The sequence below is a fragment of the Stegastes partitus genome, unplaced genomic scaffold (genome assembly GCF_000690725.1).
Source record: "Stegastes partitus isolate 25-593 unplaced genomic scaffold, Stegastes_partitus-1.0.2 Scaffold59, whole genome shotgun sequence".
Taxonomy (NCBI): Eukaryota; Metazoa; Chordata; class Actinopteri; family Pomacentridae; genus Stegastes; species Stegastes partitus.
Genome location: NW_007577790.1, coordinates 82571 through 100498, shown reverse-complemented (window position 1 = coordinate 100498; position 17928 = coordinate 82571). Strand labels below are relative to the sequence as shown.

Below are 17928 nucleotides of genomic sequence, written 5' to 3'. Positions count from 1 at the left end.
GGAGGAGCCGCTTTGACCTTCAGCACATGTACCTGTATCCTGGCTACAGCGCTGTATTGTCTTGCTCATGTTTGTTTTGGCTTGTGATGGAGTATTTAAGTCAACTAAATGTGTTCTTTTTGATTGTATTTAACAGAATCGAGGTTTTGATGTTACATTTTTCTTCTTTTTCTAAATCTTGATTGAATATGCAGCCACACTGCAGCAGACTTTTTGTTTCTGCTTTCTATTGTCCGCAAACAAGGTAACATCAGGCAGGTGGAGCTGCTTGAATTTACAGGAAGCTGACACTGACAAACATTAACACAAGGAAACCACGTCATAGTTCACAAAGTGGTATTATAATAGGCAAATAGTATTCTCTGTAGGGGCTGCAAGGTGGCGCAGTTGGTAGCACTGTTGCAGCAAGAAGGTCGCCGGTTCATATCCCGGTGGGGGCACTGGGATCTTTCTGCATGGAGTTTGCATGTTCTCCCCCGCAGCATGGGTTCTCTGGCTTCCTCCCACACAGTCCAAAAACATGCTGAGGTTAATTGGTGATTCTAAATTGTCCGTAGGGTTTAGATTTATTACCTGTGTGACTGCAGTCATCTGGTAACAGAAACACCGCTGTTCTCTTACTGAGGTGCACAAGGTGTGGTTTGAAGAAAGGAACTCAGTAACACCTGTATTCAAATTCATTTCACCATGAAGTAGTGTTTAAATAACCAAACGATGCAGAAAGTACACACAGTCTCATTTCATTATGGAGCATTATGCAGTCCAAATGGAAAGCTGCAGATAATTCCAGCATGAAACAACTGCAGCAACAGAGAGCAAGCAGGCCTGAACTGTGAGGTGGAGCAAAGAGCAAACAAACTGTGGCTTCAGGATATGACTGTAAACAGAAAACCAGCTCAGTGGACTCTCATTCTGTTTAGTTTTAATTCGTGGCATTCAACTTAAATGTAAATGTGATGAGAAACCCACCAGAGTGCAGTAATAGCAGTAGACATGTGTAATACATGCATTCATTTGTCCTCATGCGATAGAGTACTCTTTTCTCTTCAGGGGAAATATTAGTAGTACACCTGTCACCTTGGGCCAGCAAAACAGCACCAAGTCCACCGGTTTCAAGAAAAATCAAGGTTTTATTTTCGTCAGACCACAGGACATGTCTCCAGAAATGAAGGTCTTTGTCCCTGTGTGCATTTGCAAACTGTAATCTGGCTTTTTTTTTTATGTTGCTTTTGGAGTAATGTCTTCTTCCTCTCTGAGTAGCCTTCAGCCCATGTCGGTACAGGACTAGTTTCACGGTGGATAATGACTCTCACTTACCAGCTTCAGCAGCATCTTCACAAGGTCTTTCGCTTTTATTCTGGGGTTGATACGCACATTTCGCATCAAAACACTTCATCTCCGGGACACAGAACTCATCTCCTTCCTGAGCACTATGATGGCTGGACATTCCCATGGTGTTTATACTTGCCTATAATTGTTTGAACAGATGAACGTGGAAGCTTCAGGCATCTGGAAATTGTGCCCAAGGATAAACCAAACTTGTGGAGGTCCACAATCCTCTTCCTGATATCTGGGCTGATTTCTTTAGATTTTTCATGTTGTCACGAAAGGAAGCAATGTGTTTGAGGTGTGCCTTAAAATACATCCACAGGTGTGCCTCGAATTAACTCAAATGTTGTCAGTTCACCTATCAAAAGCTTGCAAAGCCATGACGTCATCATCTGGGCTTTCCCAAATAGTTTGAAGGCATAGGGATCTTAGTGTATGTAAACTTCTGACTTTGAAGAAAGTAATCAAAAAATCTTAAAAATTCTCTCTCTCATTATTCTGGCATTTAGTAAATAGAAATAATTTTGGTAATAATAACTAACCTATAACAGGAAAAGTTTAGTCTGATTTAATGTCAGACAGTGAGAAAAAAGAAGGTTGTGTATCTTTTTATACAGTGTCTGTAAACTTCAGGTTTCAACTGTATATAATATATATATTTAATATATCATATATTGCAGTTTTTCCACTTGCCCTTACACTGTGACTGAAATGTTAATAATGCATCAAAATGACTGATTGTGTTCCTGAGTGTTGTATTTTCACAATTATAGCCCACAGGATAATTGTAAGGCAGATTATTTCTTTTTTTATATATTAAACCCATGTATTTATCATCTTAATCAGGATAATAGAGATACACATGCAGCCTTAAAATCAGAAACAAAACTATAATATTGCCTGTAATAGTAAATGTCATTCCTAATTACACCATGAACTGCAAACATTTTTTGCTCACCATTATTTAGCTACAGGAAAGTTTCATTGAGAGATATTGTTGCTATCACAACAAATATAGAGTTATGTATATTTGTTCAGTCTGACCAGATTAAAGATGGAGATGTATGTAAACTGGAGTTTACAGTTTTTTGCAGACTATCACTTCTTGACACAACACCCGATTACATTCTTTATTGGTGAGTATCATTAATCTAAGTTGTTTGTCTCTGTTTTCATTGCAGTAAAGCTTTGTGTTTATGGAAATTTTAGTTTGCTGCCTAATAGTTGTGAAACTGAAGTGCAAAGTGAATGATTAGTTCACAATTAGCGTCTATACTCCACTGCTACAGAGCCACTGCTTTCACCTTGCTGTTTGTGGATGGAGTTCTGCATGTGACCAGCAGGGCACACATGGCGCTGTTTATTTAACTTTGCACCGCACATGCGCAGAGATCCGCGCACTGTGCACCTAAAACGTCACTTCCGCCCCGGTCGTGTACTATTTTGTAATGTTTGTGTTTTTTGGACTTTGATAGCAGCGTCTCTCTTTAAAAACGTCGAAAGACACCCGAGCCTTCTTGAAGTAGTATCGATATGAGCTCGTTTGCTCCTTTGTGACAAAGTAAGCCTCCATTTCGTTCAGTTTCGTGGTGCTTCATACGAGTTAACCAATTTGCTATTGCTAGGTAACGTTAGCTGTCAACACATCAGTAGTTATTAAGGCTGAGGCTGAAAACCGTTACTTCTGGCCGTTTCTCAGCTGTTGTTGTGTGTGTGTGCTGGTTCGCTGCCCGCAGTGTGTCGTAAACACCCTGGTATCTTACTCAATCAAGCACTAAGGTCACTCTGGTGATTATAACGCTAAATATAGAGTTATAGGCCTTGTAGTTTATTTGATATATTTCATTAGTTAGGTTGGTCACTTTATGTTGGAATATGTTTATAATGGGCTATTTTACAATACATAAACAAATCATCATAGTGCAGTAGGACTATGACAAACTAGCTGATGAAAGAATCATTTCATATGTTAAAAAAAACAACATTCAGTTAAACCTAAAGCTAAAGTTGAGAATCAATTGGTAGGAAGGTAACCAGCAACTACTTTTGATACAAAAGTAAATTATTCTACACATCCTCAGGTTCCAGCTTGTCAATTGGCTGCTTTGTCACATATAATAGAAAACAGAAGACTTTTCTGAAGCAGACACCTCACCTTACATTAGCTTGTTGGTGTTCAACTCACCAAATTAATAATTGGTAAAATAAAACAAAACAAAACAACAACTTTCAATGAATCAATAATGCACACAATTATTAGTTTTTCCCAGTATTTATTTACTTATTTGATTTACTACCCACTCATTATACTTTTAGTTCCTTTAATTAATGACACTTCTATGTTGCTTAGTAACTAACCCTTGAAATGGTTAATTTTGGGGCTTCTGAAGTTAGGCACTTATCTTTTAATTCTCTAATTAAACGAGTAACCATTTCGTCTTTAAAATTTGAGTAAATTGGAGAAATGCCTTGCATATTTTCCATTTCCTAATTTGATGCCTTCACAGTGCTTGTGTTGTCTAATCAGCAGTTCATAATACATCCATCCATCCATTATCTATACATCACTTAATCTTCATTAGGGTCGCGGGGGGGGCTGGAGCCTATCCCAGCCGACTCAGGGTGAAGGCAGGGGACACCCTGGACAGGTCGCCAGTCTATCGCAGGGCTGCACTTAGAGACAGACAACCAAGCACACTCACATTCACACCTACGGACAATTTAGAATCACCAATTAACCTCAACATGTTTTTGAACTTGTGGGAGGAAGCCGGAGAACCCGGAGAGAACCCACGCTGCACAGGGAGAACATGCAAACTCCACGCAGAAAGATCCCGGTGCTCTCATTGGGATGCGAACCTTCTTGCTGCGAGGCAGCAGTGCTAACCAACTGTGCTACCTTGCAGTCCAGTTCATAATACAAAAAGACAGAATTTACAATGATATAAAACAACGAAAAGCATCAAATTCTTTTATTTGAGACACTGGAAATACAGAATGTTTGGCAATTTAGACTTGTAATTAATCAACTGTGAGGGCAGTGGGCATTTCATTTTTAGTCATTCAATTTCTGAAGTATTTTTAAATATTCCCAAAATCATGTCATAGATAACTTCTTTATATTGAACTTGTCGTAATACACACAGGTGCTTCTATGTTTCTTCCTTGCAGAATGGAGAATTCAGAGACCAGTCCATCAGTGAGGCCTCTGGCAGTGCCGGACAGAGGCGTGGTGCGACCCTCGGGTTCGACTGGTCACCCGTCAGAGTCAACCAGGCCCTCCAAGCACAGGGAGCAACCGTCCAAGTCACCAAGGAGACGGCGGGAGGGAAAGAGGTCGCAGCGACGGGGGGATGGTCATGAACAGCTGCTGTGGGAGATCGAGCGGCGGAGGTTGCCAGGCCAACACGAGCACTTGGAGCCCTCTGGTTCGGCGAGCGACACAGCGGAAAGCTCTCCTAAGAGGTTTGCACTGCAGGTTGCCAGCTGGTCCGCCGTACCACTGGCACAGCTCTGCTGCTCGGGACATGAGGTGATATTGTCTTGACTCCTCTTTTTTTGCTCCTCAGAAGAGCCCACTTTCTACATGGGCCTTATCCAGCCACTCACTTCGGACCCAAAGCCTGTATTCTTCCAAACCCAACTTCAGTCATGTAAGCATGAGGGTGCTGAATGAGTCGAACTTTGTGTGTGCAAACTGTTTTGTCAGGCCATTGACACTGAAGAGTTTGTGTAACTGTGTGAGATAAGATAAAATGACGATGCCGTGGTTGGATGTTACATGAGATGGGAAGGCTTACAGAGCAGGCGACAGTGCTTATTGGCACCTGATCTCAAACAGTTTCTGTGGACTGAAGCTGAAAACATACACTGACTAAATTATCAGCACAATGCCTGTCATCCGCCACGCAAAGAAGGAGAGAGACAACTGGTAAAGAGAAAGAACATTGTTTTGCCTAGTGTTTTTTGGAATTTGACCCTCAGTCATACGACACTACATCAAAGTGTCATTAGAGTTAATGAATGACTTGGCTGTTAGCAGAATGCTGAATAATCTTCATTTAATTTAGAAGACATGATATCAGTGAAGGATTTGACTTCACCTGACGTCTGTCAGGATCCAAAGCAAACTACACCACACTCCTGGTACTATGTAATTAACTAACAGTTATTGCTTTTCAAAATACTTCAGTCTGTTTTTTGGCATTTTATAGCTTGCTATTGACAGGCAGAGTTGTTTCCAGCTGCTATGCCATGTAAGTGCATTTAGGTGTTCAGTTGTTTGTATAATTGTGTCTTTATCTTTGTCACAGGCACATCCAGGACCCGGCCAGCCAGAGGCTCACTTGGAATAAACCTCCAGTCAACGTGCTTGTCATCAGGAAAATCAGAGATGAGAGCCTGGTTGAGCCGTTCAAAGAGCTCTGCAGGTTTCTAGTGGAGGTACAGGACAAAGCAGTTGACAGATTGTAGTGTTGAGCATGTGTATGCTTTATAGTATGACCGTATTATGATACTAACGTGTGATTAAAAAGACAGAATTAGTGTCTAAAACAATACAAAAACAGATGCAATTGCATTTATGTTTATGTGCTATTTACGACATGAACATGACCATAACAAGTCTAGTTTATCTGCTCTTTAAATATGATACAAACAAAATGTCAGCCACCTTAGGTTTATGGGTTTATAGACATTTAGGTATTAAAAGTGCTCAGACTTGAAACAACAGAGACAGACTGCAGTTCCAGAAAGAAGATTTTTGGTATTGATACTTTGCATACTCTTGTATTTAATGGTTTAAAGATTTGTTTCCATCTACAAGGAAAATTTGGCAGTGATTTTATCTGTTTTCTTGTGCTGCTACAGGGAAGACTTTGACTGGTCCCACTAGTTGTTAGGCATTGTTGACTAATCAGTCTAGTGCAAATATATGTAACTGCCGTCTGTGTGTGATCTGATATTTAACAAATCTGCACACTACTTGCAAGGTTGACCTGTCATCTTTTACATTAAACCATACGAAAGCGTGAACTGGCATTTACACTTATTTTATGAACCACCAATTATAATTTTTACTTTTTTAACTATATAAATATGAACTGTGTTTACATACATAATTGAGGTTAAAATACAGATGTAACACCCTCATTTTGCGTTTCTCAGTCATAATTAAAGATATAGGCATGTTTTACTTCCAAGTTTACAGACATCCCTGACATATAGAAGTTTTATCATGCATCAGAAAACATCACAGATCTAGAATTTGTTTTTTTTCCAATTTTGCATTTTATTTTAGCATCTGAGGAGAATCTCTGCTTTGTAACATTTTGTATCTTGAATAAACCACCTGTCCAAGTGATTTCAGTTACAGTTTTGTCTTCAGTGGATAATAAACTAAACACATGTTCCTACTACAAAATATGTTAAAGAACAGAGTGTACACTGAAAAACTTGTGGTACTGAGGAACAACAAGTCTTAACAAAAAGAGTCCAGGAAATGGTCCAGACATGTAGGGAAAGCTATAGTCTGGTTTCAAGCTGTTACGACACCTTTTGACCACATGTTTCCAAAACAAGCTATACTTTGTGAAGTCAGACTGTCAGAGGTGGCCAGCAAACCTACATATTTGCATTCCATACAAATACTGTCATATTAAACTGCACATGTTTGGCATATGATCAACGTCATTTTGAAAAGCATGCTTTGAAAGATGTCTGTGTGTGTTTTGACTGTTGTCGCTAAAGCCTGTATTTGTGTATCAGGAGAAGCAGATGATGGTGTACGTGGAGCGCAGGGTTGCAGATGACGCTACACTGTCAAAGGACGAGGCCTTCGGCTCCATCCGCAATCAGCTCTGCACCTTTAGAGAAGGTGAGACTCCTGCTTGCTCTACAGTAAAGACACAGACATTGATACTGACATAAAGGCACATTTTGACCAGTGTAAGAACAACTATTGATACTTTCCTGAAAAAAATGCAGTAAGGTGTCAACATGCCATTAACAGTAAAAGTTCTGTACACAATTATACTTCAGGAAAAGTGTAGACGTTTCACCAGTAAGGTCTAAATATTAAAGGTACTAAATGTGTTAATTAATAGTTTGTTGATGTCTAAATGATATTTTAATGCTGAGGGTGTTTCTGCTGTTACATAACTTAAACATATCAATATACAATACTGGTGTACAGTGGTCCTCCTAATGAGATGATTTATTTAAATCAGTGTAGGATTCAGTGGCTGACAGGTTTTTGGGAAAAACAAATGGAACCCATAGAAAATAGCCTTAACATACTGACAGCCTTGGATTCTGACTCTGACATGACATTCTATGTCACAAATAAGGATAACGGGGTATTATCTAATTTAACAATCCAACAGATTTGCTTACCTTTGATGTCAACTGATGGGCCCGTGCACAAGCGCACCGGTCAGTTAGGCGTAAAATCCAGCGATGTGTAGTGTTATAACAAATCACTAGTCCAACTCATTGAGTGAGTTTGACCAACTAATTAAGTTTGTTAGTGAACAACTCTACATATGTGGAACACAGGAGGGATAGGTTTGGTGTTGTAAAGTTTTTTGAAGTACTAAACAATGTGACATGTTTTGACACCTGAACAATTCTATGAACCTATATAAACTACGGTTGTATCAGGCGTATCAATCATAGAAACAAACTGCTTCGATACTGTTACACGCCAGACATCATACGTAAAATTGCATCTATCAAATTTTCACCAGCGTTCAAGAAGTCACAGATCACGTCGTGCACTGTCATGGAGCGACCGATGTAGTTCATGACGAGTCTTTTATTTTGTTTCATATAAATCCTAACAATATAATATATGTAGATAGTTTATTATAACTACTACAAACAATAAATATTAACAACAAACTACCCTTCAAACATCAAGCCTTCCATGTATTTTGACCTCTGTCTTGACAATCCGACAGCCTTGCTATCCAACATCAAAGAAGATATTACATTTAGTGTCGGATTATCAAGTCACGACTGTCTTTAGTTTGAAGTTGCTTTTAAAGAACAGCTTGTAGAAGAAAACAGTGGGTTGCTGTTGAGAAGACATGGCATATCTGAATCACAGACCACATGTGGTGACTGCTTCTTCAGAAATCTCAGAAGTTGGCCAAGCTATGAGGTGCTCCCATGAACAGCTTTTAGGAAATTTTACTCATTTTGTTCCTATAATACAGGGGAAAAAGCTGCTCTGATGTATAACAGTGTGAAAGTGCCAATATGTCAAATGAAGCTGTGATTGTGTGTGACTTCAGGTTATGATGATATCTCTGACTGCATCGACCTCATCATCTGTCTGGGTGGGGATGGGACTTTGCTTTACGCCTCCTCTCTTTTCCAGGTATTGTGACTTCTTTTTTTTTGGATCACTTAAGTTTTTGAACTTCTTGAAAACAGTTTATAGTAGATTAAACTACTATCAAAAGAGAACTGCATCATATCACAGTAGTTTCTTTTTTCTTGGATTGATTAAAATTTACTTCACATACACTTCCTTCCCCAGGACTAATAGTGTCAAAGTTGTTTAGATGCACTTGTCAAACAAACAAGTGCATCTAAACAAATTAGAATATTGTGAAATTTGAAAAAAATCAAATAAAAAATGTAAGATTTCATATATTTTCTATGCATTACATGCAGGGTAAAATATTTTGGTGTCTTGTTTCATTTAATTTAGACATTTCTGGCTTACAGCTCATGAAAATCTAAAATCTAGTATCTCAAATTATTGCAGTGTTTTCTAAGATCAATCTGAAAAGGATTGACAACACATAATTGTCCAACATTTGAAAAGTATTTTCATTTATACACTTGTTAGAATAATTCTATGCTATGATCCAGTGATCTTTGTGAAAAGTCTGAGTTAATGCTGTACATGTCCATTACCTCTACTGAACCTTGTAAGTGTGAGATAAGGACAAGCTGTTCTTAGCGGGTAGTCAAAACACCATGAGAGCTGTGTCTGTTCTCACCCATTTGTGGGAGGTTGTTTTCTGTTTTTCTCTTCGCTGTCTGCATGTAAGAACGAATGCTTCATGCTTTTAGTCAGTCACTTGTTCAGAATCTGTACTGTGCATGTTGGCTCCTTGCTGCAAGTAACACTTTGCTTTGACTAGAGAGACGACTCTGTGTACTGATTTGTAGCAGTTACGACTCCACTGGAGAATTTTCCTGACAACACTCAACAGTCATTTGAGGCTCCTTTACCACGAATTACTGCATCAATGTGGCAATCAGCCTGTGGCACTACTGAGGTGTTATTGAAGCCCAAGTTGCTTTGATATCAACCTCTTGTCTGTGTTTCTCATCTTCTTCTTGATGATGCCCCAAATGGGTTTCAGGTCAGATGAGTTTGGCTGATCAATCAAGCACAGTAATATCATGGTCAGCAAACCATTTGGTTGTAGTTTTGGCTCTGTGAGCAGGTGATAAGTCCTGCTGGAAAAGGAAATCAGCATCTTTATAAAGCTTGTCAGCAGATGGAAGCATGAAGAGCTCTAAAACCTCCTGGTAGATGCTGTGTTGACTCTGCACTTGATAAAACACAGTGGACCAACACCAGCATATGACATGACAGCCTAAATCATCAATCAATCACACAGACTGTGGAAACTTCACATTGGATTTCAGACGTCTTGGATTCTGTGCATCTCCAATCTTCCTCCAGACTCTATGATCGTGATCTTCGAATGAAATGCAAAATTTGCTTTGCCACTGAGCAACAGTCCACTTCTTTTCTTCTCAGCCCAGCTAAGATCTTCTGATGTTGTCTCTGATTCAGGAGTGTCTTGATATTAGACAGTTGTAGCTTCTTTCATGAAGACGTCGGTGCTTGGTGTCTCTTGATGCACCAACATCAGCATCAGTCCTTGTGAACCTCTCCCAGGTTCAAGAATCAACTTTTGTTGACAGTCCTCTCAAGGCTGTGGTCATCCCTGTTGCATGAGCACCTTTTCTTCAGCCTTTTCAGCAGTGATCTCCTGTGGCTGCTTGTGCAGAGTGTTGATGATCGTCTTCTCCACAACTTTTAAGTCAGCACTCTTCCCCATGATTGTGGTGCTGTGTGCTGAACTAGACTGAGAGATAAACAGTACTTATACTGTTTAAATAGTAATTTACTCAAAATTGAAATTGAAATCGTGTTTTTAGTTTTTGAGCTGTAGGCCAGAATGACAAAAATTGGAATAGAAGAATGCTTGAAACATTTCACTTTCCGTGTAATTAGTCTAGAATACGTTAAATTTTCACTTTCTTAAATAAGTGCAACTTGTTCACGATATCCTAATTTGTTGAAGTGCAGTAGTATATTGACTTTAAACATGATCTTTGTCTCTTTATTTAAATATTATACAGATTTAACTTTACAAGACAAAACAATTTTCTTGCCTATTTTTGTATTCTTACATTTACCTTGATGTTTTAAAGTTCTACTGTGAGATTGACTACAAAAGGTTTAAGACTGTGGGATTTTACAAGAAAGCAAGTAGAACAACCACTAGGAAACCTAGAATAACACGTGTCACGTCAAGAACTTCTGCCAAACTAATTTGAGTACTTTGTGTGGTTAAATGTCAAAACGGTTCCCCTTAAACCGCTTTTGGCTCGTGACATCTCAGAAAATCTGGTGTTAATTTGAAATTAGTCTGCAGCATACACATTGTGTTTTCGAGCCTAGTATATAGTAGAATCAGAGTTGGATTTTGTCTATCATCCTGAGATAGTTCAATTCAGCAGACCTAGATTTTTTTTCCTGACAGTTTCTTTTTCTTGTAGGGCAGCGTTCCTCCAGTTATGGCGTTCCACCTCGGCTCTCTAGGTTTTCTGACTCCCTTCAAGTTTGAGTCATACAAGACTGAAGTGGCCAAAGTGTTTGAAGGTAAAGTGGAGCTTTTTGTGAAACAATGTTCTATTCTGTTCTCATACGTTCTTAGAACTCTGGATCACCTTTACTTCTTTGTTAACTTGTACGCCTGCCTCTTGGCTGTCAGGCAACGCAGCCATCACTCTGAGGAGTCGTCTGAAGGTGAAGGTGGTGAAGGACATGCTTCAGAGAACAGGACAGCAGTCGTACAGCAGAGAGCAACAGCAGGAGCAAAATGGACTCCTTCCTCATGGACATACCAACAGTGAGGCCGGCAAGGTCACTCTGCAGCTGCAGGTGAGGACAGAGGTGTCAAAGTGGAGTCAGCGACTGGACTGGTTACCATCATACAGAAAGGCTTGTTTGCTTAGATTTTTTAGTTTCAGAGCTGCTGTTCTTGTTGTTGAGGTGTAATAGTAGTGATTTTGAGATGGTTTTGAATACATGCTCAAGCTAGAAATTAAGACAAGCACAGCAGAGACGCACATTACAAGCTGTTTCCACCTCAAGAACATGTCCATGGGCCCAAGGAACCACTTCAGGAACTTGGGAACCTTACCTGCATTTTAACCAGAGGAGACAAGGACTGGATTTAGTTTTCCTGCTGCAGTAACTAGTGCCAAAAAAGTCAGAATGATCTGCAAAGAGGTGGAACTTGAGTGGAACTGAGGCAAGCCATGCAAATGTCTTGGGGTCATGGACTGTCCTATGATGGTGCCCATTTCACTCAAAGTGGCCACGTGCTTAGTTATGCTATAACTTTAAGCCTTCATAAAATTTTGCAGCTAGAAGATCCCCAGTTCGCGACCTGGGATCTTTCTGCGTGGAACTTGCATGTTCTCCCCGTGCAGTGTGGGTTCTCTCTGGATTCTCCGGCTTCCTCCCACAGTCCAAAAACATGTTGAGGTTAATTGGTCATTCTAAATTGTCCATAAGTGTGAATGTGAGTGTGCTTGGTTGTCTGTCTCTAAGTGTAGCCCTGTGATAGACTGGTGACCTGTCCAGTGACCTGTTTGGTATGCTTTATTTTTCAACCTGAGAGGTTTTCTGCTTGGGTCAAAGTGAGAGAAATGAAGAGAGAATAAACACGTGAGCAGCTTGAGAACGTGAGGGAATCAACTATTAATTTGCTGACTGCTTCATTGCATCACTCAGCAGATTGTGTACTCTAGAAAACTCCAGACTCTGGGGTTTTTAGTATCCTTTTACACCTCTGTGACACTCCTTTGCACTAATTCATTAAATCCACTCATACTTTATTCACACAACTGTAAATACAAAAACAACACTATGACTTTTGTTGTCCTGTGTCTGGAATTGGACTAATTTGGCCAATCACTATGATTCTTTAGATTCACCAGCATATTTCGCAGTTCAGCTCCTCTGGGTTCCACATTTCTTCATCTTCTTAAATATTTGGTCAAGAAGAGCTGGTGTGACTGCAGTCAGTCCTCCTTATTAATGTGATACCGTAAACCATTAGGATGATGCTGGCTGGCTGTGTGTGTTTTTGTGTTGTTTCCCTTTTATCATGAGGGTGTGTGCGCACATAGATACATTCCTATGGCTCAGTGAGGGAGCATCAGCTGGGTTGCCATGGCGACAGTCATAATAAAGTTGCTTGGCACGGATATCGGAGAAAAAGTCGGATGTTGTGAAGTTCTGTTGAGCCAGTTGCCATGGAGACTGTGGCGTCAACAGTAGAGTCTGCGCCGAATGGATATTTAATGATTCCTGACGCTCTCAGTCTGACACACTGTGGAACTAAACAACATGCCGCACTGCTGGAGTCACGCACACGCAAACACACACCGTGCTGCAGTTTGTCATTTTCAGTGCGCCCCTCTCCTCACACCCCAGGGTTTTATTTTGCCTCATCGATAAGAGACAGTGATAGATTGTTCTGGTCTCTGAAACCCAGTTAAACCTCACATTACATCACGTCTGCTGTGTCCAGCAGGATGTTTGCGCTGTGCTCAGCTGACGTCAGTACATCTGCCAGACATCACAGCTCAGCGCTGCAGTATCCTGTGTGACTGACTGAAGTGTGGAACATGATTTGTATGCCGCTGGTCTGCTTGTAGTTTCCCAGTGTAATGTGGAACTGTAATGCACTGTGACTCTGCGTCTGCTGTTTGAAGATTTAATGCTTTCATTGAGCGCATTGATTACATTTACTGTCTGTGAAAGTGAATTACATACTGTAGACTTCAGAGAACATGGTGATATGCATCAGAATGTAGTTATTCACAGTGTTTGGGGGCTGTAGAGTTATCTACACTAAAGGCACTATTGTTACTTTATCTTAATCATCTATAACCCAAAGAGTTTTTGCTTTGAAATGGATTGACGTGTTTGTTTCTTAGTGGGTATCTCAAAAAAAAAAAGAAATACTGGGAAGAATTTAGAAAAGGGGCTGTGGACGTATTGATTCATTTTGGTGTGAGGAGTGCCACCATGTGGGTATTAATTTAACACATCATATTAGGCACAGTCTTGACAATATGTTTCAACGGTCTTCTTGTGTTTCTCCTGACTCAGCTTTTAAATAACCTTCATTGACCCTGAACAAATGCCACTTGTTGATGTTTTACTTGCCATTTGATTTTCCTCTTAAAAGCTGACAATTTTATATTTATAGTGCATATGCTGAACATACACAGAAGTATGAGAGCATTTATGGCATTTGGCCTATAGATGGCACTACAACAACACTGATGATTTTGCCTGTGCAAAACCTTCGTATTCTCAGATAGGATTTTTTTTACTCCAAAATCCACATTATCAGATATCCCTATGTAAAACACTGTATAGCCTATGTGGAATTATGTGCCATCTCCTTCTAATGTGAACTGGTGTGTGTGTGTGTGTGTGTGTGCAGGTGTTGAATGAGGTGGTGGTGGACCGTGGCCCATCCTCCTACCTGTCCAATGTGGACTTGTATCTTGACGGACGACTCATCACCTCAGTGCAGGGAGACGGTAAGCAGATTAACTCGTATAATGCTTTTTCACATATGTGTTTTAGCACATTGTTGTTTTTTTTTTGTTTTTTTTTTATACAGTGGGGATCTAAATGCAAATAAAGTAAATGTGGAAAACAAATATGGTAAAAATATGAAATGTCCTCCCTCTTTCTCTCTGTCCTTCAGGTGTGATTGTGTCCACACCTACAGGCAGCACAGCGTATGCAGCCGCAGCAGGAGCCTCAATGATCCACCCCAACGTTCCCGCTATCATGGTCACTCCCATCTGCCCACACTCGCTGTCCTTCAGGCCAATCGTGGTCCCTGCTGGAGTGGAGTTGATGGTAAGAATAGAGGTGGAAACATACAGTTTGGTATATGTTGAGTGCTCCTTCACTGCTGGCTGCACACATTTTCTAATCTGTTGTGCTTTGAGTTTTGTTGCTGTCTGAGCTGCCTCCTTTTTTCTTCCTCACAGCACTCTGAAAGGTTCAGGTTTGTTTGCCCTCCCTGTATGAAGGTACCTAAAAAAGTTCTTGGCCTCACTGGAAAAAATGCACGAGAGAAAGATTGTTTGATTATTTTTCAACACAGTCTCCTTTAACTTCAGTGCACATGGCCTACTGATGTTCAAGTTCCTATCCCTTCACAAAAGAAGGTCACATCTTGATCCTCCAGATTTTCATCAACAGCATAAATGACTTCATCATCACTCTGAAACTGGCGACCACACAAGTTGGATTTTAGTTTGAGAAGTCAAATGGTGCAGGTCTGGTGAGTACGGTGTATGGGGCACCAGTTCAAAGCCACATTCAGCTGCTACTGCCACCTGACAGAAACATTTTACTGGAGCAACAGCACGCCAGCTGAAAGCTTTGCTCTTCTTTATTCTTTGATTGCTTCAAACATTTGAGTTTTTGTGGACAGTGATATAAGGCTTTACAGTGTACAGTTGTGCTTGAAAATGGGAGTAACACACTTTGTTTCCGGGTGAGGCCAAGAACCTTCTGAAGCAGCCTCCTATGGGGAATCATAGATACCTGTCCAGCTTACAGATTTAGGTAACCACTGTAAAGGAAGGCTTTTTTAAATGCATTATTTACTAGTTTAGGCCATCGTTTTTATTTCATGGTTGATACACGAAGTGTCCCTAATACATACTCAATTTTATCACCCAACCGTACCACTTGTGTGTTTGGAGGCACAGCTGTATCTGACTACTGATACTGAGGCTGTGTGCTATTCAGGCTTTGCTCTCATATGTAGCTGTTTTTCACTGCTGTTTTAGAGCAGCCTGAACCTTTGTGTCTGTTCCAACTGCAGGAACCACCTGTGTAGAACCTGTTTTGGGTTTGTTTTCAGTGGAGACAGAAGGATCTTCTCCAGGCTAGTTACTTCTGGGCAACCCTGGAGCACTGCTGTGTGGGTCTCAACACTGATTGCTTCAACTCAGACAAATACAATCTTTCCCTTGACATCATAATCTTAACTGTAAAATTTACAAACACACCAAATGCCCCATTGTCCCAAAACTAATAATTGCAGTTGTTTTGGCTCAGTTGCAGTCAAAGCTGTCACTTCAGATGCATTAGAAATAGGAAGACAGGTTGTTTCTGTAAACATTCGTGCCACCTCGCGCCTACCTCAAGTTCCTGCAGTGGAAATCCATCTGTTGGTATTAAATTCTGTACCTGAGCCACAATCTCTGCAGTAGCATGTGTGGCTTCAGGGATGGCTGTGTTGGTCAGTCGCTCGGCCCACACTGTAATCCATAATGGAATATCTCAACAGCTGTGAGAAGGATTTCCATGGAATGTTTTACACACAGTCAGGGTCCCCAGAGAAGGAATGTGAATAACTTTGGTCATCTCCTGACTTTTGCTTTAGCTCCAACCAGGTTAGAGGTTTTGTTTAATATGTCTCAGGAATATTAAATATGTTGCCACAAAATCTGGTACAGATATTCCTATCAGTTGTCGGAATGACTTGCAACATTATTGAAATTGTACTTTGGTTTTTGACTAAATGCCTCCAAAATAAGATGTTCCCCATCATTTATAGCAGAACTTTGTTAGTGTGCAACAAGGTAATGCTCGTATTAATAAAGAATGGATGTTGATATGGTCATTGTTAACATGTTTGTATTTAGCTCAAAGTACAGCCTTAAACAGTCGCTGGTGAGGCACTAGACTCTTAAGACTCCTGCATCTTGGAGACTGACACTTGGTCTTCATCTCCTCTGAAACAGATCACCTTGTCTCCGGATGCCAGGAACACAGCCTGGGTGTCGTTTGACGGCAGGAAGAGACAGGAGATACAGCACGGAGACTGGTAAAAATCATGAACTGTTTTTATGAGTTGCAGTTAAAGTGCACGGATCTTCTCTTCCTTCAGTTTAGGATAAATTTTCTCTCTATTTTTCTGTCAACAGTATTAAAATCACCACGTCCTGTTACCCGGTGCCGTCTATCTGTTGTCATGACCTGGTGTACGACTGGTTTGAGAGTCTGGCTCAGTGTTTGCACTGGAACGTACGCAAGAGGCAGGCCCGACTCGCTGACGTCTCCGACTCATCCGACACAGAAAACTGAAGATTTGGGTATTTCCTGGCAAAAGACTTTCAGCTGACGTTCTCCACACCAGCATAGTGAGAATGAGGGGGTCAGGTTTGTGTCTATGGCCTGATCCGTGTGACACTGGTCCTAAGAACAGCATGTATAATGATCATACTGTGTACACAGTATTTTACACAAAGAGTCATCATCTCATTGCATTCCAGTCTCACACTGCAGCCCCATCTGTAGCTTCCAGGAAGAAAGCATGTTTCTCCTTTAGAGAAGAAAAAAAATTATCTAAATGATTACATAATAATGCAATGTGAATAATGATGATCACCTAAAGCTCCTCATGAATATTTCTGAAAACTGTTTTACTTTGAACACTTAATCATTAACGCAATGTTAAGTGTCAGAAGTGTACAAGTTACTGGCCGCGATTCATCAGAATCATAGGTAGAAAAACATGAATAAAACTGAAATCAAACTGATAGACTTTTACGTTAACCGATAAATGTAAATTTGTACATATAGAATTTTAGTATTAATGTGTTTAAAATGTATGTGATATTTATATATTTTCAAAACAGGAGTTTGAAATAGTTGGAAAAATAGCCCATTTAAAACTTGTCAAGTCAACCAAATACAACTGTATGTGACTGTTTTCTGCTCTTGTATAATCCAGAACCTTTGTTGTCTGTGTGCGTACACATGTACATTCTTTCAGTTGCCTTCACAAGTGTTCTGCCTGAGTTTAAATACAAATCAGATTGCATGTAGTAGGACTGATGCAGATGAACCGGCTGTCATTTTCATGATTAATAAACTGTCACATTGTCAAAGGATGTGGCAAAGGGTGGTAATGGTCAAATAAAGCTTCAAAACTGTCCAACTTTTTTGTTAGTTTGTTCTTTGGGTAAACCTTTCTAGTCCAATGTGAAGATGGTATCAGATTATTTAAGGCATTTTTTATTTTATTTTGTTGCAGTGCTAAACTTTGTGGCCATTTTAGTAGAAACAACACAAATATATACATTTTAGTACTGAAATAATAGATTTGATATTGGAATCTTTACTAATAAACATCAGGATTTCAAGACCTGCTAGCATCCTGGTATCTTACTAGAGATGATTCGTCCAACTATGACAGACAGCAGGACGTAACAGCACAACTGCTT

The 17928-nt window shown here is 40.1% G+C and overlaps 1 protein-coding gene across 2 annotated transcripts; it reads left to right on the top strand.

Moving 5' to 3' along the window:
• Nucleotides 1-2795: 2795 nt before the first annotated feature.
• Nucleotides 2796-17646, top strand: nadkb (NAD kinase b). 2 transcript variants are annotated; one of them, XM_008275784.1, is made up of 12 exons: nucleotides 2796-2890; nucleotides 4501-4794; nucleotides 4899-4982; nucleotides 5643-5772; nucleotides 7096-7204; nucleotides 8625-8710; nucleotides 11143-11245; nucleotides 11358-11527; nucleotides 14112-14211; nucleotides 14382-14539; nucleotides 16444-16526; nucleotides 16627-17646. In XM_008275784.1, exons 2-12 carry the CDS (start codon nucleotides 4502-4504, stop codon nucleotides 16784-16786), a joined length of 1476 nt encoding a protein of 491 aa, XP_008274006.1. In that variant the 5' UTR covers nucleotides 2796-2890; nucleotide 4501; the 3' UTR covers nucleotides 16787-17646. The 2 variants fall into 2 exon arrangements, with proteins under 2 accessions (XP_008274006.1, XP_008274005.1); XM_008275783.1 differs by lacking the exon at nucleotides 2796-2890 and having other exon boundaries at nucleotides 4407-4794.
• The last annotated feature ends 282 nt before the right edge of the window (nucleotides 17647-17928 follow it).